Source organism: Pseudorasbora parva, chromosome 8 (genome assembly GCF_024679245.1).
Source record: "Pseudorasbora parva isolate DD20220531a chromosome 8, ASM2467924v1, whole genome shotgun sequence".
Lineage (NCBI taxonomy): Eukaryota > Metazoa > Chordata > Actinopteri > Cypriniformes > Gobionidae > Pseudorasbora > Pseudorasbora parva.
The window spans coordinates 33,680,241-33,706,255 of NC_090179.1; the positions used below are offsets into that span (position 1 = coordinate 33,680,241).

The window sequence follows — 26,015 nt, forward strand, 5'->3', positions numbered from 1 at the left end:
GACGTAAAAGTTGAGAGGGAGGGAAGACTGTGTATGTGGGACTGGGAGGAGACAGAAGTGGATATGTATGATCTCATAGAGTTCTCATTTACAACTCTCTTTCCTGCTGATTGGCCAAAAGATCTGTCAGTCAGCTCACTTCCTCCTGGGCTCTGAGGTTCAGACAGTGGGGAGGTGGAGGCAGGGGGAAGAGGGAGTGTCCTCAGTAGTTTTTCTCACTGGGGCACATCAGACACGGCTCAACACGACAAGAAACTGAAACACAGCCTGACTTGCAAAGCAAGCCTAACCAGGAGCTCTCTCCGGCTAATTTGTTGTACTTGGAAGCCATCTTGAGCGGACGGGCTTACTGCTACAGGAGTTTGTTTTTCTTTTTCATTTGTTACATTTTCTTTTATGTCACCAGTGTGTTTCCTTGAAGTTTGGATGTGTCCTTCTTCAAAGTTTCTTTGGAGTCGTGAGAGAACAGGAAGCGTGAGGAGGAGGAGGAGGAGGAGGAGATACTTAGTTTGAAAGCTAAACTTTATCTGCATTGCTCACCTGCTCCTTCTCTGGAATGAAAGCCGTGTAGAGGACCTTTCCGTGAAAAAAAGGGTGAGAAAAAAGAAAAGCTACTTCCTGGAAAGGAATCAGTTGTTTTTAAGCTCTAGGAGAAGTGGGACACACAGCAGGGACGGCCACTATTGATGAGCGAGTGACTGTTGGTGTGTGTAGGTGAGTTTTCTGCCTCACACTACCCAGTCTTATCTCTCTTGACTGTCTTTGACTCTTCAGCATGGCCAATGTCAGTCCCTTCATGTCTCCGGGACCCATGTCCCAGGTCTTTTTCCCCCCGGGTGGCCCATCTCCACCTGGGTCAGTGGTGATGCAGCAGGGAACACCGGTCTCTGTCCATACATCTCAAAACACAGGATTCCCTACAGTGGACATGGTGGTTGCCCCAGGTCCCGGCGGGGCATCCGTAATGCCGTCAGGGCCTCCTGCGCCAGCTGGTGTCTCCTTCATCATACAGATTGGGCTGACTAGAGAGTCTGTGCTTCTACCTCAGACTGCAGACCTGGCCTACATCAAACAAATTGCTTGTTCAATTGTGGATCAGAAGGTAAGCACCACCCAGAATCTTGTGCCACAATATTGTATGCACTAGCACTTTTGCACAACTCAAACGGAAGTTCAAATGTTTTGAAGAAGTGTGTTTGCCATCAGAATTTGTGTATTAGTGGTTTACCTTGCGGTCTGCTAAAATTAATATTTTTTTAAATACAGTCTTCAAAAACTCTATTTTTAACATTTAAATAGAGTAAGAAGGGTGTCATCTACTGTAAAGCTTTTTTTTTTGGTCCTTCACATCGTGCATGTCAGGCATATTTTGTGACAACCGTGTCCACAGAGATATGCAATGTATGCAGAACATGTTGTGGTAACGTGCTGCAACTCTTATCCAAGTGTCAGCAGTTCTCCACATAAATACTATTATTTATAAATACCCACACTGATCTCCATATTGCTAATGAAGGTGCTGATGTAAACTCATGGAAGGTTGGACGGATAAATTAAAAGGTTGCATAGTCAAAACCTTCAAGTAAGTCATCTTCTTGGGTTGGGCTCAATCAAGCCCTGGAGATGCACTTAATATCTTAGTTCAGTACATAACTCATTTCTGCACTAATGGGACAAGAAACAGACCAGCCAATTCATGACTGCCCTTACTTCAAATCTGCATTATGACCTAACAACAGATTTTATCAGCCAATCACACTGTGAGATGATTCAATAACCAGATTTCCATGCTCTGGGCAGTGGCCCGGGTCAGCTTAAAAGGATCATTTGGAAGAGATTTTTCCAGGAAGCATCTGTAGAATAGCACGATACCAGTAATTATGCTTTGCTCAAAGCCACAGAGAGCTCTGCGATCACTAGTTTGAATCTCAGGCTTAAATTTTGTCATCCACGTGAAGGCGAATGTCTTTCCTAAACTAATCCTATGAAGGTAACTTGTTGCCAAGTTGCCTTGGAAAGGAACCTACAGGTGTAGTCACGTTCTAGCCCTCAAAATGTGATTTGGACTTTATTGGGAAACACTGACCATGACTATGCTTTTCCCTTTAACTCACAAATCAGATGACTACAAGAAGTCCTCTGTTGTGTTCTTTGGATTCGGAGATTTGTGAGCTTGTTTTTTGGCTCCTTCCCTCATCTCCCCTGGCTTCAGGCAGAGTGAGTCACAGTGTTCCCTCTCTGTTTATTCAAATGGCTCCCTCTGTTCCATAGGCACTTTTTTCCATTCATTTGAAGGGTAATGTGGCGGCATCACCCAATTCTTCCCCCTAGGCTCAATTTATCCTCTTCTAGGACAGGTTTTCCTTTCCCTCAATTTCAAAAGAGCTTTAAAATGGTTCTGCCATCTATGCAATACATAATTAAAGCATCAGTAACAGTCAAGGACAGTCTCCATTGATTGGATTGGGGTGTCCCTTTTGTTCCTTGCCCAACCTATTTTCTCTGCTGGCCCAACACGTAAGCAATCCATTGTCCATGGGATAAAGAGGAGGAAATGAAGCCTGTTTCCTCTGAAAGTAGGAGGCCATAGTGTGTCCTCCGCCTCTGAACCGCTCCCTTGGGCTTCCTCCAGGAGTTTGTTTTCTCACTGCAGGTTCCCAGACAATGCAGCTACTTCCATCTATGCACATCTCCATGTAACACATCCTCCCGTCACCTATAGCTTGTGACTTTTTAAAAGGATAAGAAACAAGTGTTAGATCTTTGTATGTGGTAATAGGCGTCTAAATAATCATGCTGTACACAGACTGAACATGAAACAAGTAGATTTGGGTTAAGTCATGTGTGTCGTCTTCCCCTGGAGAGGAATGTGTTGTGGCTTTATCTGGATTTCTGAAGGAGTGCATTCTTTGGAATGCCCGGATCACACCATCAATCGCCTGTTCACCCACCACTGGCCTCATAGGCTTGGGGTGTTAATGGTAGAAAAAGAGCGGCGAGTCAGTTTATACTAAACAGAAGAAAGTTAAACAGTACAAAAATGTAATTCTTGACCTGTGTACCAAGATACTCCTGCACTGGACTGTGACCCATGTCGGCCTAATTCCATCACACTGTAGATCCATTCTAGACCTACATGTTAAGGAGGTTGAATATCAGAGGGTGTTTCCCCACCCCTGGGGGTAGAGGACTTTTAAGAACAAGCATGTGGAAATATCAGCAGCTGGTTTAAAATCACTACTCGTTTGTTTTCTTACAAATGTGGGCACTGAAAAGCACACAGTGTCTGATATCAGGGGAGTCACAGGTAATTCTGCACCGTGCAACTCCCATGTACTATAGTCCTCTCACTCTTGCTCATTTGCATGGCTGCAGAGAGTGTTTGCATGGAAGGACCGTATTTCCTGGTGAAGTTACCGCTTTGCACTGGCCACCATTTGACTATACAAAACACGCATTTGGTCATGTGCTTATCGATAGGAAATGAATGACAAAAGTGTTAAGACAAGAGAGACTGCTTTGCATTTTGAAGATTTAGATAAGAGGTGCTGGTCCTTAGATAAGAAGAAATCTGCTCAATGTCTTTTTTGATTTGACGTAGAGTGAACTTTGTGTTTGGTCTGCACAGACTGATTTGAATAATAATAATTTATATGATATGCATTTTATTTTGACAATATATAAACCCATAGATACACTGTAAAAAGTTATTTATATAAATAAGTAATCTGGTTGCCTTAACATTTTAAGTTCATTGAAATAAAAAAAATTGAGTTAATATAATGGACATTTTTGAGATTCGGCAACCTTTATTCAAATATTATTAAAAGATTTTGTAAGCATATTGGGTAATTGTGTGTGTGATGATGCAATGAAACATGATAGAATAATTCAGATACAATAATATTTTTAGTTTCTATTTATTAAACCAATTTCCTTTATTGTATCAACTCAAATTTTTAATTTCAATAAACTTAAAATTTTAAGGCAACCAGGTTACTTACTTTTTTAAGGTAAACCAACAATATTTTTTTACAGTGCAGCAAATTAGAAAATATGTTTGTTTTACATAAAATACCACATGGCGTGGCAAAAGTAATGGCAATTCACTGGCCCCAACTACAAGATTATTTAATGTGAAATAGACATTTCTAGCCTGAGATGCTTCACTGTCAGCATCAAACAAAAAAACATAATGAGTTTCTCAGTAATACTGTACAGCGCCATTGGCAGATCACTTTCCTCAGACTAGATTTTCTGGCATACACATTTACACTTCCTTTGGTGTTTTCTCCATCATAGGTATATAAAATCCAATATCTTTATCCCTTGTTTGTGCTATGATTTATAAGCTGTCTAACTTTGGACTGTGGAATATTATTATGGTGCATACTGAAAACTTTGAAAAGGTTGAAAATGAAAGAACTGCCTATTCTTTTAGGCTCCAGCAAAATTGTCATTTTTGAGTGTACTATGTAAATACCATTGTGTATACCAATGAATATGGCACACATTCAGTACAAAGGTGTATGTCAGTTTGGTGTATATAAGTTTCGTAAAATCAGCATATGATACCGTCGTTTTACAATGTACAGGTACAGTTTGTTTTTGAAAGAATAATGACAATAGTTCCATAATGCATAATGCTTTTATTGGTCAGTTCAAAAAGGGAAAACAAACAAGTTAGGAACAAAAGCAAACTTCAGTTTTTGTATAGCTGGGATTTGGAGGTTGGAGGTGTGTCCAGATTACTCTTTCAGTATGTTGGGTGCTCAATTAGGAGGTCACAGATGGTTTCTGTTACCCGGGGCAGTATGGCTCAGGCTCACCCGCTGCACCATTTTCCACCAAAATACCACAGTTAACAGTGATTGTTACTTAACGTGTTCTGACTTGGTCTTTTTACTAGAACTGTGCAAAAGGGTGTTGTGGCTGTTTGCCAGGGTGTTGCTAGATTAGGCTTTTCTTTGTTTACTATAGATGTGTATATCATTGTTAATGTATAAAAGCCGTACTCTGCAAGAGTTTCCTACAGAGCTGCAAAAATGACCAATGAAAAATGACATCAACATCATTTTTTTATCCCTGTTTTTTATTTAGCACATATCTATTCATTCTAAATAACAACATTATATTCAGCTAACATGATGTTCACTCAGTTTAGCACAGAGACACACAAACACTGCTGTTTGTAAAGCCTTAATTTCACAGTTCGCACACCATTTGGTTTTGAAATGTGTTGTTTAATGCCATGCTGTTAGTGAATCAGTATGTAATTAATCCCATTAGGATTATATATTTTTTTCAGACCAACCATGGTTTTTAGTTGGGTTCTTTGGAAGAATGGAGATTTTGTATTGTAATACAAATCAAAGCAGCTTAACTTTGGCATGAAAAAAGCACAAGAGTGGAACGAGGTGTCAGACTCGCATGTGCTTGGATCAACTGTAATGTAGGATGGTGTGAACGGTTGGTGTGGGTGGAGTGTGCAATTTGCGATTTTGGAGAAGGTGGAGCAGGGTTTGTGTGTGTATGCGTGAGTGTGCATGCGTGTAAGAACAGAGGTTTTGTGTATAGTGTTTCCAAGCTGGTAGAAAGTTAAATGAGTGGGTTACCACAGTGGGTAAACACATGATCTCAGGGTGAGGAGAGAAGTCTGGTTCCAGTCACACTGGCAGACGAGTATTTATGTGTGCATATTCAAATGCTAAGCTCCCTGTTAAAAATTAGTTATACCATGTTTTTATGGACATGTGCCGTGGCGTAATACAGTAATCATTCAGGACCATTGTAGCTACATCGTAACTTTGTGAAATGTTCACTTTTAAAAAGAATGTAAAAAGAAATAATATAATGTATTAAGTGTGAACTGAATGCTAACAGCAATTAAATGGAATTGTATATTAAATTAGCTGAATTTTGGAGTGATGTTTTGACCCACTTGCTGTAAAGTATTTATAGTAAACTACAATACATGTTCTTTTCATTTATTGAAACGTATTTAGCTATTGTGTGTAAGGATGAAGTTGCAGGCTATAGGCTATTATATGAAAATATGAACCTTAAAGCTGCTGTCCTTAACTTTTTTTTGTTTTGTTAAAAATGATCCAAATTTACATTGTAAGTAGGCTACATAACCAGCATTCAAAACTATCCTCTTACCTTAGCCCAGTTCACAACGGTAAGCTTTTAATAATGCGTTATAGTTTGAGTGGTATGGTAGCCCATATACTCAATTCTAGTCAGATTATGCCAGACCTAAAAAGTTTGTGGGCGGGGCTAAATTCGGCTGGCATCCAGGCTAGTGGTATGGTGGATTTCTGCTGAAATTTCAAGCATGTCTTTGCATCATTATGTCTGTAAATGAAGAAAGGAGTCCGGCTAGTAACCTAGTAGCCTATCCAATGTGAGGAGCATATCGCATGTTCCTCACAGCATTTAGATTTATCATTTTGATGGTGGATTGTAATCCACAAAGATCCAAACGACAATCATTAGTGACAAATCTACAGGTAGGCTAACGCTAATTAACACTAAATGCCTAGTCACGCAAGGCTGATGTTTTTAGCATTAACAATTTAAAGGGGGGTGAAATGCTGTTTCATGCATACTGAGCTTTTTTCACTGTTAAAGACTTGGATTCCCATCCTAAACATGGACAAAGTTTCAAAAACTAATGTTGGATGTTTGATGGAGTATTTCTGTGTCAAAAATACTCCTTCCGGTTTCTCACAAGTTTCGGAGAGTTTTTTTCGAGTATGGGTCGGCTTGACGTCGATAGAACGAAAGGTCCTTGTATGGGCCGCACGGGCTCTTCTCCCAGATGTGTGTGCGCGCGCGTGACTAGAGCGAGAGGGGAAATGCACGCCCATAAACACTCGCTCAGGTGCAGATCCAGTCGTCTGTGAACACTTATGTCGTTATAGTCCGTGCCGCGCTCCACTTTATTCCTATGGGTGACATCAAGCGACTTCAACGTTAGAGCAATACCTTATTTAAATAAACTATTTGGTTTTTATGCTTTTTTTAGTGGCAGACATGTTACTTACTTGTTCAGCTGACTTAAAATCTTAAAAATGAGATAATTATAATTGACCATTCATTGACAATTCCAGGCCTAATTTTTAAGATTTTAAGTACACTACAAGAGCAGATTAAATACAATTAAGTACACTGAAGGTATCAAAGTTCCATGATAGTATTAGCATCAAATACCATCACTGTGTAATTGTTTCGACACAAGAAAGGTGTCTAGGTTTGGGAATGGGAATCAAAAACTGCAGTACTGATTTTGTGCAACTTGGCTATGTACCGATTCTTTTCAATTAATTTTTAAAAAAAGACTAAAGAATCAGTCACAACATCTTGAAACCTACTTATGAATTTCTTATGAATTTATAACAAAAAAACCTTTTCAATTCCATCTCTATTCATTTCTATTTTTCTGTTCAAAGTAATAAAGTCCTGACTATTGCTCTGGGGATCAATGTGGCATTCCTATTGGCTTACCTGCCTCATCACCCCGACGCCTGGGCCACAAAAGACCATTTCAGCACGCTGGAGCACATACTCATTTAGTCCCCTCGCCAAGTCTCCTCCGCCCCTTCTCCCCTTCGCTTGCCAGCCATGCCTCTCGTGTTACCGTTCGCTTGAATAAAAAAGGGCTGCTTTGTTTTCCGAGCCCCTGCTTCAGCCCCGGGCAGCGCACAGAAAGTGAGTTTGTGGGCTTAATGAAATCACTGTGTGTGTGTATGTGTGTGTGTGTGTGTCTGCAGCATGTGTGATTTTTGCATCTAAACCAACATGTTGAGTTCAGTGGGTAGACGGCTCCAGTCCCACTTTCAGACTGTTTTTGTTGTTGTCACTGTGCATTTGAAGAATTTGAAAGTGCTTCAAAATTCACTTTGCCAATGTTATATCTAGAAACAAATATTCAAGCCCTGTTGATAGTATTTGCTATGCTATCAATTATGGCAGAAATTATTGGACTCATCTCTCAGTAAATAAAACTTGTTTAAAGTAATACAGGTAATACATGTGGGGTTGTGGGGTTTGAAGGCAAAAATGGCAATTGCAGTTTTTGTTAAAAAGCTTTTATGAATTAAAACCAAAATGTGGTATATTTTAGCTGTAGTTGTCTGAATGGTCTTATTGACTCATCTTATCTAGATGTACTTCTGGTAATGCATTCCCAGCATATTTTTTTGTGAGTGGAATGTGTTCCATGGAAAAGTGCTGCACAGATAGATAAAACATATAGTTATGTCCCTTCTTGACATCTTTGCTCGCATTTTATTGGGGTTTAATAGTCATATTAGTCAATGATTTTGCTGATTGGGTAGTTTTGGTAAGTGACTCTATCAAGCTTGTAAAATGTGTTTTAATTTATTTAACAGTTTTTTCAGTATATACTTCCTTAATTGTCCCTTAGACTAAATGCTTTATGTGTCAACAAACTTTTTGTTGGTTTTAACCGAGATGAGTAAGAATAATTTCTGTGGGGTTTGACGGCACACCGCAGATGCTATCAATAAAGTTTAAAGTAACACTACGACTTTTTGGTACTTTAGCTTATTCACCATATCCCCGGCATTAGATAAGTACACACTAGGCATGTGACTGTATCAAATTTTCATGTTGCGATTAATTGCTGAAGCTTTTATCACGGTATTGAAATGAGTTGCAAAAAAAGTGTTATAACACGGTTTAATAACTTTTTTCTTATGACAACAAGAACTGAACATTTAAATACAATAAAGCAATACACAAAAATGTGTAAAGTAAGAAAATGTTCCAAAGTGATTAAAGTGTCATGCGCATGAGGTAACGCAGCTCTGTTGCTGTGTCACTTGTTCACACTGCTAAAAGTAAAGCGATTCTGCAGAATAAAACCGGAAACCGAGGGTAACGCAGATATGACACAATTGACAGGCGACTCCCTCAGACGCTATGCTTGGACGTCCCAGCTCCTTGGCTAAAATAGCAATTTTCTCACCATTTAAATATAGTTCTTACATAATTTCTCAACTGAACAAAATATACAAAACCTAGTGGTTTTGGATATTTTACTGTAAAAATAATACATAGTGCACCTTTAAATGCTTTATAAGTATTTTTCATGGTCAGTTTATTAACTAATGAATTAACTTGTGCTAAAGCTGCTGTCCGTAACTTTTTTTGTGTTCAAGATTTAAAAAAAAAATTATATAATGAAATCCATGAAAAATTCTACATGAATCCACTTTCCAAACTGTGTTTTTGTCTTGAACCCTGAATCATTGGTACACTTATAATAAGTGTTTATGGGCAAAGTCCCCATGTGATTCGCCATAGAAATAAACAGAGAGAAGTAGCTCCAGCTGCAGTGTTCTTACGCCAGGCGCATGCAATTCATTTTATTAAACGCTAGAGCGCAAAAAGTTACGGACTGCAGCTTTAAATAATTGAGCCTGTAATTGTAAAGTAACAATAAAGTATCAGAACATTCAAACAATATCTAGGGTAGTCCAGATTAAAATATATAGTGTTAAAGTTTGATAATAAATTAAGTATTTGCTGATGTGATGAGCACCATAAGGGAATACAGAAATCTCAATGTCTGTTTGAAACATTTAAATACCGTGTCGTTTAATAGCAAGTCTGCTTTGTTTATGAGGTTATCAGGGAAACGGCTGCATTTCTGCTGTTCCATCAACGCCATCTGCTGTCAGATTTATACAGTGAATGTTCATTTTCATTCAGCGTGTCTCCTTTGCTCTGCTAATGCTTGTTGGGTTTGTTTACATCAGTGCCCATGCCTCCTTGATGCAGCATACAGCTCTTCATTATCATGATATATATCGTATTACCGTATACCTACACATGTCTAGTCCATACATAGCCTCTGTGCGTGCCATAACCCTGATAGTCTGATGCACCCACCGCTAGCCTAGCTTAGCACAAAGACTGGAGGTAAACGGCTCCATCTAGCCTACTGCTCAATAAGTGACCAAATAACACTACCAGTTTCCTATTTACATGAGGTGATGTGTAGTTACATTGTGTACTAAGACCAACAGAAAATGAAAAGTTGCCATTTTCTAGAACGATATAGCTAGGAGCTATTCTCTTATTCCTGTGAAATGATCCAGGAACTTTGGTACCGTCCCATGGGCACAGGAAACCCAATGACATTATGCGGTGCCTGAAATTAGGCTAACTTCTGTCAACATAGCATGACAGCCTGCTTGCTCAGAAAGTGTGCTGGGGACTTTTTTAAGGCGCTGCATAATATCATTTTGCGCCGCTGCACCCATGGTATTGCAGCAAAGTTCACTGATTATTACGCGCCAGGAATGATTTATAATGTTATGCCTGCTTGGCCTATATTCCTTCATGTAAACCCAGATGGACTCATTGATGGGGAGATCAGATCATATTTGCTGTACTTGTATTTAAAAGTTTCACTGATTATTTCAATTAATGTTGAAAGAAATGTTTTGAAATGTAAAAAACTGATATTTCCCACTGACACAATATACAGCAAAATATACAAAAAACTAGCTTAAAACCCTTTTTGAGGGGTGAAAATACTAACATGTGTAAGACTTTTGCACAGTAATGTATATGTTGATACAGTATCAATTACTTATAATGTTGCAGCTGCAGTTTGACAGCACTTAGAATGAAAGTATCATTGGTATTTGCACCAGGCCTGCAGGCTGTCATACTCTACGTAATGGCCCTAGCCATGTGTGGAATGTAAATTTGGCCTTTACGCCCTTTCCATTACACAGATGGAGTTCACCTTTGTTATTATATCTGTGCTATCTACTCGTGACTCAAGGGAAAGTCGTCTTAAACCACGTGTACACTGATTGTATGGGACTGACGCAAGAACATTAAAGTAAGAAACAGTACACATGCTACCTCCAAAAACGTTCCTTCCTTGCCCTCTTGGACTTGTGAGAACACAAACAGGAAGTAAGGCTCTTAACCCTGATATGCTTTAGTTGAGTTTATAAGAAAACCCCCATGAAGAGGCAATGAAATCGTTTGACAAACACAATTTTGTTTTCTGGTGTGACGCATTTCCTGTTGTGGAAGGAACAGGAACTTATCGAAGGGCTTTTATGTTTTAAATAGGTTTTAGTTTTTACAGTAATCATTTGCCACATGCTATTGCTGGTTCATTGCAGATGACATTTGAAGGAATTCTTTTTTGTTTGAGAGAGTTTTTTTTGTTGTGATTTTTATATATGCAAGTCATAAATATTTTTCCCTTGTTTTCAGGAAGAGAGAGATACATTTTAATAATTGTGTGTAACTGCCAAAACAAATGTTGTCATATTTTCTGAGTGCACTATAGCATTAGCTTTCTAATAAAGATACACAGCTTTATATTCTTACTCAAATTGAACCAAAACATAGATTTTACAGGGTAAAAGCTTTGATTGCTCGTACTTTTAGGACACTTGCTGATTAGGTAAATAATATACTAAAGTGTAATATTTCTTACCAGGCACTAAATGCGCTTAAATAGCGCAGTGCTGTGATCGCAGCCTGTGAGTACTTACATTGACTTGTTGTCAAGTACCAAAAAGTGCATCCTTTCTACCCTTGTAAAAGGCAGTTCATCCAAAAGTGAGAATTGCTCCAAACCTGTTTGCTCCAAAAAGTCCTGGCTATTCCAAGCTTTATAATGGCAGGGATTGTTGCTCTTATTTTTGAAAGGGGGTAGGGAACTAAAGGCCTTCTGAAGCGAATCATTGCGTTTGTGTAAGAAAAATATCCCTATTTAAAACTTTTTTAATTAAAGTTCCGGCTGATCGCCTACCGTGGAAAAGTGTTGAAAGTGCCTTCTCGGAGTTCATGATGCGTACGAATCTGTACGTATGAAGTCTGATGAGCGTAACTGGTTGCGTTACGCCCATTTCACACATACTCTGTCTGTGGTGCGTGTTGCGTTGCGTTACGTATGTGGTGCAGGAGCCGCACACCCTGTTGTGCTTTCACATATGCTTGCTTTGCAGTGCGAAACTGATCCGCTGTTGCATACCACACAAACACAGCATTTGTTCATTATTTTTTATTTAATTTCCAAAAGTTGTTACTGGACATGGCTCGTCAGAATTGCAATTCTCTTTGTTTACTCTTTCATAGAAAGAGAGGTTTCAGGTTTTAACGTACTACATTTAAACAACATTTTATTCAGTTCATTAATTCATATTTATATAGTACATTAGATTTAGCTCACATGAGTGGCAAAACATTTAAACATGGGTTATAGCCTAAAATCACAAACATTTTAAATTAGAAACTTACAATAGGCTATTTAAAAACAGCCGACTCGCGTCTTTTCTTTCGTTTTTAAACCCTTTTAAAAGAAATCCTGCAGGTCATAAAGAACTTTGTTTTCCACCTCCAAGAAAGGACGAGTGTTATCCATTATGACACTTTTTTTTAACCTAAATGCCAGGTAAGGTGTCATTTCCTTGCTTTACCTAAGAACAAAAAGTATGTGTTGACTTTGAAACGATAGTATATTTTAAATTATATCCATCTGTGGTGAAATGACCAGATTTTCACGTCAGTACATGTTTATTTTAAATGCGAACAATGTTCTGTCACTTTACAGCTGCAGTGCAGCACAGCAAAAAAAAAAAATAGACACGGTACGGAAACGATCGCCACACTGCTGCAGACGCACCGCACCAAAGGCATTTATTAACCCCCCCAGAGCATTTTAATTTGATAGACAGATGCATTTTAGGGATTTATAAAACAGCTACACGCCCTGCCATTATAAAGCTTGGATTAGCCAGGACTTTTAATATAACTCTCTGATTAATCTTAATTCGTACAGGAAATGCATCACTCTTAATTCGTCTGAATTAAGAATGTCATATACACCTCGGATGGCTTGAGGGTAAGTAAATCATGGGCTAATTTTCATTTTTGGGTGAACTATCCCTTTAAGCATTACTAAAGATTATTAAAATTGTGATTTTTATTTTATTTTTTATTTTTATTTTATTTTTTTAAGTAAAAACAAATATTTTACATTATTACAAAGGGCACTTTAAAAAAAAAGTTACTTAAGAATCATAGTACACTTAAGTACTGTACAGACTGTACAGTGTATGCATTGTTTTAGTTTGGCAGGGTCGGCGCTAGCTTAGCTTAGCATAATGAATGGAATCCTATGGTGCCAGCTAGCATGTCCCGAGTAAAAGTAATCCAAACCGCCCCACCTAGTATTAATCTGCATCGCTATTTGTACTTGTTGTAAATACGCAGGCCAGTAATTAGGAGGTGGGGGGAGGGGGTGTCAAACATAACGGTCGCGGGTGTGGGGCGGGTTGTAAAAATATATACAGTGGTGCGGGGCGGGCCAAATAACTTCATAAAAGCGGCCCCGCGGGTTGGTGCAGCAATATCAGTTAACCTGAACACTGCAGGAGGAGTTCACATGCAAGAGTTCTTCTGGCGGCGCGTGTGAAATGTCTTCATCCCAGGTACAGTCAGTGGCATATGTTTCAGCATGTCATATGAATATAATTTCATGGGCTTTATATTTTTCAAACGCCAAATAATCATGCTGCTCACATTTACAAGCCAGCGTCATTATAGTAGTCTATTGGTTACCGTTTTACAGAATCTATTTGATACTTCAATTCAATGTTTGAGTGGTAGGTAATCACTGTAACAAGCATGACAGCATCGGTCGGGCACGCCTCCTTCAGCTCACGCCGACGAGCAAACGCTGGTCACATGTTGATCCTCGTCCTGCCTTTAATCCCATCACTTTTTAGTTTCCTCTTATTGCTTTCCTCCAACAAAACCTTTTCTTTCTTATTTGTCTCTGCTGCTTCGGACATGACTATATTATCCGACGAACAAAGTTGGGCTCGCACGTCCGAATTTAAGGAAGTGTGGGTGTTGGTGGAAGTGACGTATATGCCGTAAAGCAGTCGAATTGTGTAGTTCTTTTTGTTCTCGGATTACTACCCGAAACCCGAAGTTTAAAAGTACGATTAAAAATGATATAGACCCCATCAAGCTATGGCAGACGTGTCATTCAACCTATTGTAAGTCAATGTATCATCACAAGAGTCTTGAAAATTTATTATGAAGGTTGAAAAGTTACCTAGTGCTGCTTTTAGATATAAAGTTAAGTGCGGATTCAATACAATTAAGCACACTTCTTTTTCACAAAGAAAGTCTCTTTAACTGGTCAGCTACTTTGCTAACTGTTCAGATTTGCATAGCAAAGAACTCTTTAGTTGCTTTAGACTGACTACCTGCACAAGTGGACTACAGGGTGGAGGAACAGAAGAAAAGAGTAAAACTCCATAGAAAAGTCTCTTTTATGCAACTGGGCTCCAACTGACCTCAGTGTTGTATTTGTTGTGAATCAGCTACTGACATCACCGGTTTATTGCGTCATCGCTTGTGGCGGGGAATTCTCATTCATTCCTGTCTCTCAGGTTGTTGAACCATGAAGAGAGAGAAAAAAACTTGGCATTTCTGATATGTTTCTCAGCTTGGAGGTACTATGACATCACGCAACCCAAAAATAACTCCCGAAAAGCATTGTTCCATCACGCACAAACACAAAGGCTGGTGAAATTCCCTCACTGAGCCAAGCTGTTGTTGGCCTCTAATGAGTGTAGCCCGTTGACGTCTTTACTCGACAATTGCCATGAATATCTGCCAAAATCCATGGGAACTTTTTGTTTTAGCCATTTAACTGGTTACAGAAGACTATTTCGAAGGTGATGACGGTGAATGGCTTAAGAAGTTGCAGCCAAGGGTGTTGTCTCAAACATTGTATTACGTTATTCGTATTATGTGATAAGCCTTTTGACTGTGTCTCTTCCGAGTGCTGTTTGCAACATTTTATAAACATTTGCATGCCTGCTGTCCAATTCCTAGTATAAACATTAAGCAGTCACATTCCACTTACTATCGTTCATTCAAATTTATATGGTCACAATGGAACAAATACTTGGTTATCTTTGTGAAATAGTAAGTGTATAAGCCGTACTGATTGGAAACAAAACATGCATGTAGCAAACAATCAGCCATTGTTTCTAATATTCAATCTGGTCTGCTACTTTACACAGTAATCTCCTTTTGCTTCATACTCTTGGGAAAAGAAGTGCATTTCAGCATACTTTAAAAAGTGCTTATTACGATAAATAATATATTACTGCGAACTGAATACCCTGTTGTTCTTTACACTTTATTGTAATGTTAATTGCAATTAATTGAAAATGTATTATTATGGTATGTGGTTAAACTGTACTGTTAAATGTACTAACAAGCATTTATTGATTATATATTAAAGTAATTTCTTTTAAAATGTCTGTTATGTATTTAAATGTATTTGTAGTTACGCATTTGTAATGGTGTTGCAATTTAAAAGTTTAAAGACAATTAAATTATTATATATATATATATATATATATATATATATATATATATATATATATATATATATATATATATATATATATATATATATATATATATATATATATATATATATATATATGAACAAAAAAGGAAAGAAAGAAAGTACTTTAAATGTTCTTTACTATGTTAGTAAACACATTCAAATAAGTATACATCTTTAAAAAATGAGAAAAGAACTTTAAAACAATAAAAAAAAAAAAATGTACTTAAAAACACAGCTTTTAATTGCCATTTGTAAGTCAAATTAAAACCTTTAAGTGCGTGAAGACTTTTCCAAGTCAAGAAACTGTTCTTTCTTAGTGGCTATATATTTCAAGAATATTGTCTGCAATATTTTTTTAAATATACTTTTTAACATTTATAAGATGTATACTTTTAAGACACTTAAGACCCCCCCCCCCTTTTTTTACACAAGGGTATTTCTTCTAAGAGGAGAACTTTCTTCCATCCTCACAGATATTATTTAGAATTGACTATGGTTTTAAAAGCACAATTTTAAAATTTTTACTAAACCATGATACCATGCAATGGTTGCTGACTGCCGTTTTCTTAGCTTTGACAGACTGTAATGTAAGTCTATGGAGAACATGGTGCTTGGATCGTTGCAAAAATGGTTGCAAAAAGCCTTTTCCTGTAAATGATCCTAAATTTATATGCATTAAAATATGTCAAAGTGGGTGGAGTTCAACGAAAGGGTCAATTCTTACAATCTCTCGTGTGATTTTCACAAACATTTAGTATATATATATATATATATATATATATATATATATATATATATATATATATATATATATATATATATAATATAAATGTGATAGAAATAAATAATTTTCATCAGGTTGAATTCAGATGTTATTTGTCCATACTTTCCACAATAGATCTTAAAAAAAGTGATGTAACTTCTGTTATGATTCCGACTATTTTGCATCACGTAATAACGAGTGCCCGTTTCAGGTGCGCTTGAACCTTAAATGTCATCTGTTGTAGATCAATCATAGGCAATATGTTACAAAAACTGTAATGTAGAATGTCACAATATCTGTCTCAGTAAATATGATGTCATGTATTTTTTTTGTTTATTTGCTTTATATTGGTTGACTGTAGTAATAACTGTGCAAACAGTATTTACTACAGTATTTCAGTGTGGCTTTAGCAATAATATCGTCATCTAAATGGGTCATATAAGAACTTACAGCTTCTAGCATGGTTCACTGATTGAGTCTGTTACAATCAATGTCTGCATACACAACATACATCTATAAGTCTATTAAGGCCTTATGTTTGTGAATGTTTGTTTTTGTTCATTGATAGACTGAAAGATAGTATTGAAAATAACATTAACGTAATAGATTTATTAACTTTCATTCAATCTGCTTGTGGCATTTTAGGTAGCGGGTTCAAAATACAGTTATCCATGTCCTGATCAATTCAAACCAAACTATCAAAAGAGAAGGTCTCGCTTTATTGAGTGTAATGCATTTGAGAGCTTGCACATGCTTGACACTCGTCTTCAGTGCTCTCTGTGAACTCGTTTTCAAATAAAGAAGCAGTGCTGTGCATAAAAACTGTGTGCATATTGTAAACACTATATATGTGAAAGGAAATGGTGGTGATGATGAATAGCGGAACTCTAGTCTATTAGTTCATGTTTCTCGCTTCTCTATAGCTAATTTTCACCCAGATTCTCATGCTGTCTCACAGTTCTCTTTTGGTTTAACAACCCTGTTGTTTTTATTTTCTTTTACCTGCTATTAATGTCATGGATGTCATTAATATCGCAGTAGAGTCTTATAAATAATAACAATAATAAAATATTTTTTTATATTAATTTATATAAATAAAAATGTATTGCATTAAAAACAGTCCAGCTTCTCTTGAGTTTAAGATATTCCAAAATATATCGGCAACAATGTAAATGTGAGAATTAAAAATAAAAAAGGGTTCCAAGAACGAAAATGCCTTGGTTAGAAATAGAATAGAAAAATCCAGCAATATGCTAAAGCTAATATAAATAGTTCTCAGCAAGAAAGTACCCCAAAAAAACTATAATAAGTCTATTCTTATGTTGCCATGGTGCTCTTGAATGTGGCTCTCTGGTTGCACACCGTCTCTAAACACTATAAAGCAGGTCTTTGAGTCCTGAATTGGAGCAATGGACATTTCCATTACAATTAGTTGATGTTTGGATAGCACACAAAGGGCAATCTAAGGAAAAAGTGACTTCTCGTTCCATTATTACGGAGTTTGTTTGTAAGAAAGAGGCCTTGACGTGTGGGACTAATAACAGACTGAAGTGGGTCATGGTGTGTGTTGCAAACGTTCATTCTAAAATTGCTGTGGCCACATTGTCAAACCATGGTCTTGGTCATGTGACCATCATCATATCACAGAATGAAGCCACAGAGTGGTTTAGGGGGTGTTTACAGAAGTAATATAATGTATCAGAGGTGGCTTTTGCAATACATAGGCCCATTTCAAAGACATTTGGAGGCCCCCCAGGGAATTTTTTAAAAATAATAATATCAAAAACATTGCATAATATCTGTTATAATTAACAATGATGTCTTCACTTTTTTTTGTTCTAAAGATTTTGACATTTGTGTGTATCACACACTACAAGATTATCATTATGTCAGAATGAGCACGTCATGTAATCTCATGGAGAATCAGATAAACATGTAACTTATACTGCCTTCACATGCTATCAGAAATTTCCAACTTCCCACTTCTGAAGTCGTGATTACAAGCTCAATGCATTCAAATTTTGACTCACGTGGTTCACGTCCGATTTTTTTAAACTACGAAAGAATTATTTACGATCATTCCAATAGCACATGAAGATAGTATTATTACATAGTGGTTCACGTCTCAACAGGTAATTTTTACATTTGCCAGCAGCTTTCTACACTCACCTGGTATGTTCAAAACTAAGGTGATTTCTCCTTTGCTCTTCCCTGTCCATGCTGTTGTGTCATGTTTTGGAGACACATTATACAAATAGATGTGTAGTTGCAACACTCCACATGCTGCCCCGCCATCTCTGCTGTTCAATGGATCTACACGGCAGCTGATTTCAAGTGCTGATGTAATCATCCCGATTTAAAATCCAAAATATCAAAAATGTTTGATATGATCGGGGCGGTCCCGATTTGTTTAAGAGCAGATCGGGAGGAGCAAGATTCAGTCTATGAACACCTCACATTACCAGATAACCCGCACCGAACATCGGAACCGATCGAGTTCCTCAACAAGATTTTTTTTTCTCCGATCCTCTAGTCCGGGGGTCTCGAAACTCGGTCCTGGAGGAGGCCACTGTCCTTTAGAGTTTAGCTCCAACCCCAAATAAACAGAACCAGGTAATCAGTGTCTTACAAGGCCCTAGTTAAACACTGATAGCTGGTTCAGGTGTGTTTCATTGGGGTTGGAATTAAACTCTGCAGGACAGTGGCCCTCCCCTAGGACCGAGTTTCGAGACCTCTGCTCTAGTCTGAGCCCAACTTTATTCAGTCTACTGGCACACAGTTTTTCTTTATAAAGCGACATTGACAACTACTGACCTGGCAGCATAATTCACCATTTTTTATTGTTTTTGCTGATCCTTGTGAATGGGGATCAATTCGACAACATTGTCTCTACGTGAAAAACATTTCTGTTTTTAGTACATCATTGTCATGTATCCTTAAGTACTCACTCGTTATAACAATTTGCTGCCACCTACTGGTGGTTGATGAAGCGAGACATTAAACGGTAAGTTACAGAGAATAGTTTTTGTGCGCAAAAAAACGAAATAACGGCTTCTATAGGGATGGGCTGATTTCAAAACAAAGTTTGAACCGTTATGAATCAGCGTATTCACTGATTCATGATTCGGATTGCCAAACTTCTGAAACACGTGACATTAGCGATTCATAACCATTCGAAACTTTGTTTTGAAATCGGCCCATCACTATACGTCGTTATTTAGTTTGCTACAAAAACTACCCTCGTCACTTCATAAAATGATTGTAGAGCCACTGTAGTGAGATGGGCTTTGTAACGACGTCTTTAGTGCCTTTTATGAGTCTTGAGAGAGAAAATGACATTGGTGTCAATGAAAGCCTTTCTGAGCCATCGTATTTCATAAAAAAATATCTTCATTTGTGTTACGAAGATGAACGGAGGTCTTATGGGTGTCGAACGATATCAGGGTGAAAAATTATTGACAGAATTTTTTTATACTGTTGTTTTATTGATCGTTAAGTCTGGATCATTCCCGAGCACTAGTGGATGCCCCTCTGTTGTGAGGCCAACTTGATGAAAAAAAAAAAAAAAAAAAAAAAAAAAAAAAATATATATATATATATATATATATATATATATATATATATATATATATATATATATATATTATTGCATTATTTTTGTGGATTGTTCACTTGCCGCTTCACTGTCTGATTCACAATTTGAGCTACTTAAAAAAAGAAAAGAAAAGCTAGTCGCATTGGGAGATCAACAGTGCGGTTTATTTGACACTAGACTTTTATTAGAAGAAGCTGTTGCCAGATCAGTTTAAATCCCTGGAGCGCTCTGGGGATCACCCTTTATTGGCATTTGATGGGTAATACGAGGAAGGAAAATACAGTTCACACTTGGGAGTGCAAATAAATGTCACTCAACTTTATTACTTTCAGTCAGCCCAGATATTTGCAATATTACATGTAAGCAAAGGACATTGGCTATTCATAGCATGCGGTTTTATGTCACCGTGCTCATGTCTGGTGAGAAAACAGGGTCAAAGTCCTGATGGATGTTGATAAAGGTGTTTGTGTAGACTGAGGAGAGGAGAGGAGAGGAGAGGAGAGGAGAGGAGAGGAGAGGAGAGGAGAGGAGAGGAGAGGAGAGGAGAGGAGAGGAGAGGAGAGGAGAGGAGAGGAGAGGAGAGGAGAGGAGAGGAGAGGAGAGGAGAGGAGAGGAGAGGAGAGGAGAGGAGAGGAGAGAAGGGGGCAAAGGTTTCCATAATTCATCAGAGTCATAATGGGCGCAGTCGCCTGAGACCATGTGGGAAACACGATCCTAGTCAACACAAAGCACCCTTAGAAACACTGTGCTGTTTCCAAGCAAAGCCCAGGGAATGGCAGATATGATTGCACCAGCATCTATTGTCTGTGCCACTGTGCAAACATGCATAAGAACAATTGAGGATACATATGTAGTCGAGCCGATAGTTTGGCCTAAGGTCCATACTGTAAAATCTTATTTGGTTGGTACAAAGTAGCAAACCGCAAGCGCTCGTTGTAGTTAAAGTATGCAGGCAATTGAATGACACATCTTGTATTTGAGTGAATTGTTTTAGACCATCAAGGTTCTTATTAAGTTATTAAAATGTACAACAATAGTGATTATTGCACTTAAAAAATAAATAACTCGCATTAAGATGTTTCCTAGGCTGCATAATAGAGTAAATCTAATACTAATCTAATACTCAAATGTTAGTTGACATTAGGGATGCAACAATACAGTAAGTCCACAGTTCAATACATACCTCGGTTTTTAACCATGGTTTTTCAGTTCGGTTTGGTTCTAATGGCTTGTCACATCAGTTTTTTGCTATTTTATTCTTAAGCGACAGGAACAGAAAGAGGTTAAGGAGAAAAAAGACAATCTTTCTTTAAAAAACCTTGTACACATTCCTAGTGTATTGTATACTATAAAATAAATATATATAAAGATTTACAGTGGCAGCTCAGAGCTGTACAGCAGCATTTAAGGGTGAAATTGAATTAATTAATGTAAAAATTAAACGCATAGACTTCACAATAAAATATACATTGATTCTATAGCTATTAGTTTTTCAGTCAAGAGCAGTGAGTTATTTTCTCTGTCTTTGTGAATTTATTCAATTATCACAAAAAGTAAAAATAGACAAAAAACCTCAAAAAACGACAGTGTATACTATGACGTAAAAGTGAATTTATTCAATTATCACAAAAAGTACAAATGGAGAAAAAACCCAAAAAACAACAGTGTATACTATGACGTAAAAGTGAATTTATTCAATTATCACAAAAAGTAAAAATGGACAAAACCTCAAAAAACGACAGTGTATACTATGACGTAAAAGTGAATTTATTCAATTATCACAAAAAGTGAAAATGGACAAAAACCTCAAAATACGACAGTGTATACTATGACGTAAAAGTGAATTTATTCAATTATCACAAAAAGTACAAATGGACAAAAACCTCAAAAAACGACAGTGTATACTATGACGTAAAAGTGAATTTATTCAATTATCACAAAAAGTAAAAATGGACAAAAACCTCAAAAAACGACAGTGTATACTATGACGTAAAAGTATATTTATACAAAAATCAAAAAAATTCAAAATGGACAAAAACCTCAAAAAACGACAGTGTATACTATGACGTAAAAGTGAATTTATTCAATTATCACAAAAAGTACAAATGGACAAAAACCTCAAAAAACGACAGTGTATACTATGACGTAAAAGTGAATTTATTCAATTATCACAAAAAGTAAAAATGGACAAAAACCTCAAAAAACGACACTGTATACTATGACGTAAAAGTGAATTTATTCAATTATCACAAAAAGTAAAAATGGACAAAAACCTCAAAAAACGACAGTGTATACTATGACGTAAAAGTGAATTTATTCAATTATCACAAAAAGTAAAAATGGACAAAAACCTCAAAAAACGACAGTGTATACTATGACGTAAAACGTCTCAGGTTACGTATGTAACCCTAGTTCCCTGAGGGAACGAGACGCTGCGTCGAAACGCTGTGAGAACGCCTCTGCGTTAATGCGTCGTGAAGCGCCTGTAGAACCATTCCATCGGAAAAAAGATCGATCGTCGGCGTGATGACGTCATCGACCGGAAGCTATAAAACGTCCGTGAAAACAAACAGGAACTAACTTCTGATAAAGCCTGAAGTAAGTGATCACGGACACGCCGGGAGTATGGCAGAGCGACGCAGCGTCTCGTTCCCTCAGGGAACTAGGGTTACATACGTAACCTGAGACGTTCCCTTTCGGGGAACTCGAGCTGCGTCGAAACGCTGTGAGAACGCTTATACCCACATCGCCATAGGACCAAGTGTCTCGTATGTGTGAAACCGAAGCGCACACGGTTACGAGAGAACCTGTGCCCCTACTGTAGATGCCAGGTCTAGCTCGTAGAACCTGACGAAGGTAGAAGGAGACGACCATCCGGCCGCGTTACATATATCATGGAGGGAAGCCCCCGACAAAAGTGCTTTAGAAGCAGCCATACCCCTGGTAGAATGTGCCCGGACAGCCAAAGGAGATGGCTGCCCGGTAGCTTCATAAGCAAGTGAAATGGCCTCGGCCACCCACTTGCTCATCCTCTGCTTGGATACAGGAGCCCCCTTCTTAGGGGGTCCGAAGCAAACAAACAATTGTTCAGTTTTTCTCCACAGGGCAGCTCTGTGGACATAAGTATCCAGTGCCCTCACCGGACACAGCAGATTTAATCTTTCCTGGTCTGACGTCAAGAATGGAGGAGGACAGAAGGCTTGTAGAGTGATGGGGCCCCGTGGGCTCGTAGGAACCTTGGGGACATAACCCGGCCTGGGATGCAGAAATGCTTTCACCATCCCAGGCGCGAACTCTAGACATGAGGGCCCTACTGACAGGGACTGAATATCTCCTATCCTTTTAAGAGATGAAATGGCCAAAAGGAAGATAGTTTTCAGGGTGAGGAACTTATCCGAAACCTCCTCCAGAGGTTCGAACGGAGGTCCGGACAAGCCCCTCAAAACAATGGCCAAGTCCCATGCCGGGACCCTCGAGTGCATAACTGGCCTCAACCTTAATGTGCCACGAAGGAAGCGTGTAATTAGAGGGTGTCTTCCCAAAGACACTCCACTGCAAGGGACGTGGACAGCACCCAAGGCCGCCACGTACACCTTAAGTGTGGAGGGGGTCAACCCTGCAGAGAACCTTTCCTGCAGGAACTCCAGCACTGTACCAACCGGGCAGTTAACTGGATCCCACTGGCGTTCTCTGCACCAAGCTGAGAAAAGTCTCCATTTCAAAGCGTACAGCTTCCTCGTGGACGGAGCTCTGGAGTGAAGGATGGTCTTTACGACCTCGGCCGAGAGACCCTCCTCTATGAGCCTAGCCCCCTCAGAGGCCAGGCCCACAGTTTCCACATCTCCGGGCGTGGGTGCAGGAATCTCCCGCCCGCCTGAGAGAGTAGATCCCTCCTGGTCGGAATCTCCATCGGAGAGCCTTCCAGGAGAGATATCAGGTCCGAAAACCATACTCGGGTCGGCCAGTTCGGGGCCACTAGGAGTACCTGGGCCCCGTCCCGGCGTACCCTCTCCAGAACTCCTGGAAGCAGAACAATCGGGGGGAAGGCGTACAGAGGCAGCCTCGGCCACTCCTGTACCATGGCATCCAGCCCCAGCGGGGCCGGATGGGTCAGAGAAAACCACCGCGGGCAGTGAGAGTTCTCCGCCGAAGCGAACAGGTCTATCTCTGCTTTCCCATAAACCTTCCATAGGAGCTCCACCACCTCTGGGTGGAGTCTCCATTCCCCGGGCCTCGGCCCCTGTCTCGACAGGCTGTCTGCTTCCTGGTTTAGGGCCCCCGGGATATATACTGCCTTGATTGACAGCAATTTCCCTTGGGCCCACAGGAGGATCCGATGTGCCAATTTGTCCAACGGACGAGACCTCAGACCCCCCTGGTGATTTATATAGGCCACCACGGACGTGTTGTCTGTTCTGACTAGTACGTGGTGGCCCCTGAGGTCGGGCAGGAACTGTTTCAATGCAAGAAACACTGCGAGCATCTCCAGCCGATTTATGTGCCAGTGCCGCTGATGTTCCTGCCATAGACCCTGGGATGAGCGACCACTCATGGTCGCCCCCCAGCCCGTGAGGGAGGCGTCTGTCGTTAGCGTTACGCGACGAACATGAGCCCCCAACACGGGACCCTGAGATAAAAACCCCGGGTTTTTCCACATGACCAGAGCACGTAGGCATCGCCGCGTGACTTTGATCGTGCGGAGCGGATTTCCCCTCGGGGAGAACCCTTGTGTTTTGAGCCACCACTGCAGTGGCCTCATGTACAGTAGGCCAAGAGGTATCACGTTGGACGCTGCTGCCATGAGACCTAACAGTTTCTGGAACTGTTTCACAGTGACGGCTCGGCCTAGCTTCTGTTCTTTGGCGGCTGCCAGGATCGACGCTATGCGTGTTGGCGATAATTGCGCCCGCATAATTATCGAGTCCCAGTTCACACCTAGAAAAGTGGTTCTCTGAGCCGGAGAAAGCACACTCTTCTTGGCGTTCAGCCTCAACCCCAGCTTCGACATATGGGCGAGAACAGCATCTCGATGCTGAACCGCCATCTGCTCTGTATTCGCTAGAATCAGCCAGTCGTCGATGTAGTTCAGTATGCGGATGCCCTGAAGACGCAGCGGCGCCAGAGCTGCATCCACACACTTGGTGAACGTGCGGGGTGACAGTGCTAGACCGAAGGGAAGTACACGATATTGGTATGCCTCTCCCCCGAAGGCAAACCTCAGGAACTTCCTGTGATGTGGAAGGATGGAGACATGAAAATACGCATCTTTGAGGTCTATGGTGACAAACCAATCCTCCGATCTGACCTGCGCTACAATCTGTCTGAGTGTAAGCATCTTGAATTTGAGCTTGGCCACCGAGCGATTCAATAGCCGCAGATCTAATATCGGGCGTAAGCCCCCATCCTTCTTCGGCACGATGAAGTAACGGCTGTAAAAGCCAGACTCCCTGCTGGGAGGGGAAACCCTCTCTATAGCCCCTTTTTGCAGGAGTGTCTCTACTTCCTGTGCCATTACCAGAGCCTGCTCCGGGCCCACCTCTGTAGGTAGGACACCGCAGAAAGGAGGTGGCCGACTTCTGAATTGAATGGCATACCCCTTTTCTACTATCTGCAGGACCCAATGAGATATATTTGATAGACGTTTCCATTCGTCTAGAAAATCTACTAAGGGAACCAGCCTCTCGAGACTGGCCTCTGGTGTTCTTCGAGCAACAAATGCAGTGCCCTGAAGCGGCGGACCGGCAGGGAACGACTGACTTGACTGCTCGGGGACCCCCCGAAGGGGGTGCGGACCACCCTCGGGTGGCCCGCGGAGACCGACTGCGCCCCGGCATTGCGGCGGGGTTGGCAGCGCGGCCCCCCGAGGGTGCCGCAGGGAAACGGGTACCGTAGGCAGGGGTAGACACCGTTTCCCTACGGGGGGAACCACCCTCAGCGTCCTGACGCTTCTGGCGTCAGGAACGCTTCGACGAGGCCTTCTTGGCGATCAGGACTGTCCGCAGATCAGCCCTGCCCCTCGAAGGCCTCGTCTGAGAGCGCCGCCCCTCGTCCCCGCGCTGAGGGGGAGCCCGAGCGGCGACGCTCTGCTTTTGTTGTGCCCTGTGAGCTGAGCTCGTACTCGGCTTGGGCTGCCTGATGTCAGCGGCAGCCCCAGGGACCTGGACTCGGAGAGGGAGAAACTGCTTTAGCGCCGCAGCTTGTTTCTTTGACTCCTG

General features: G+C 40.0%; 1 protein-coding gene across 1 annotated transcript in view; it reads left to right on the plus strand.

Moving 5' to 3' along the window:
- Position 1: 1 nt before the first annotated feature.
- prkd2 (protein kinase D2) overlaps positions 2-26,015 on the plus strand; it is a 63,571-nt gene continuing 37,557 nt past the window's right edge. Inside the window, exon 1 of the mRNA XM_067450988.1 lies at positions 2-1,102. Within this exon, the coding sequence (XP_067307089.1) occupies positions 776-1,102 (327 nt within the window). The 5' untranslated portion in view covers positions 2-775. The remainder of the gene's footprint in view (positions 1,103-26,015) is intronic.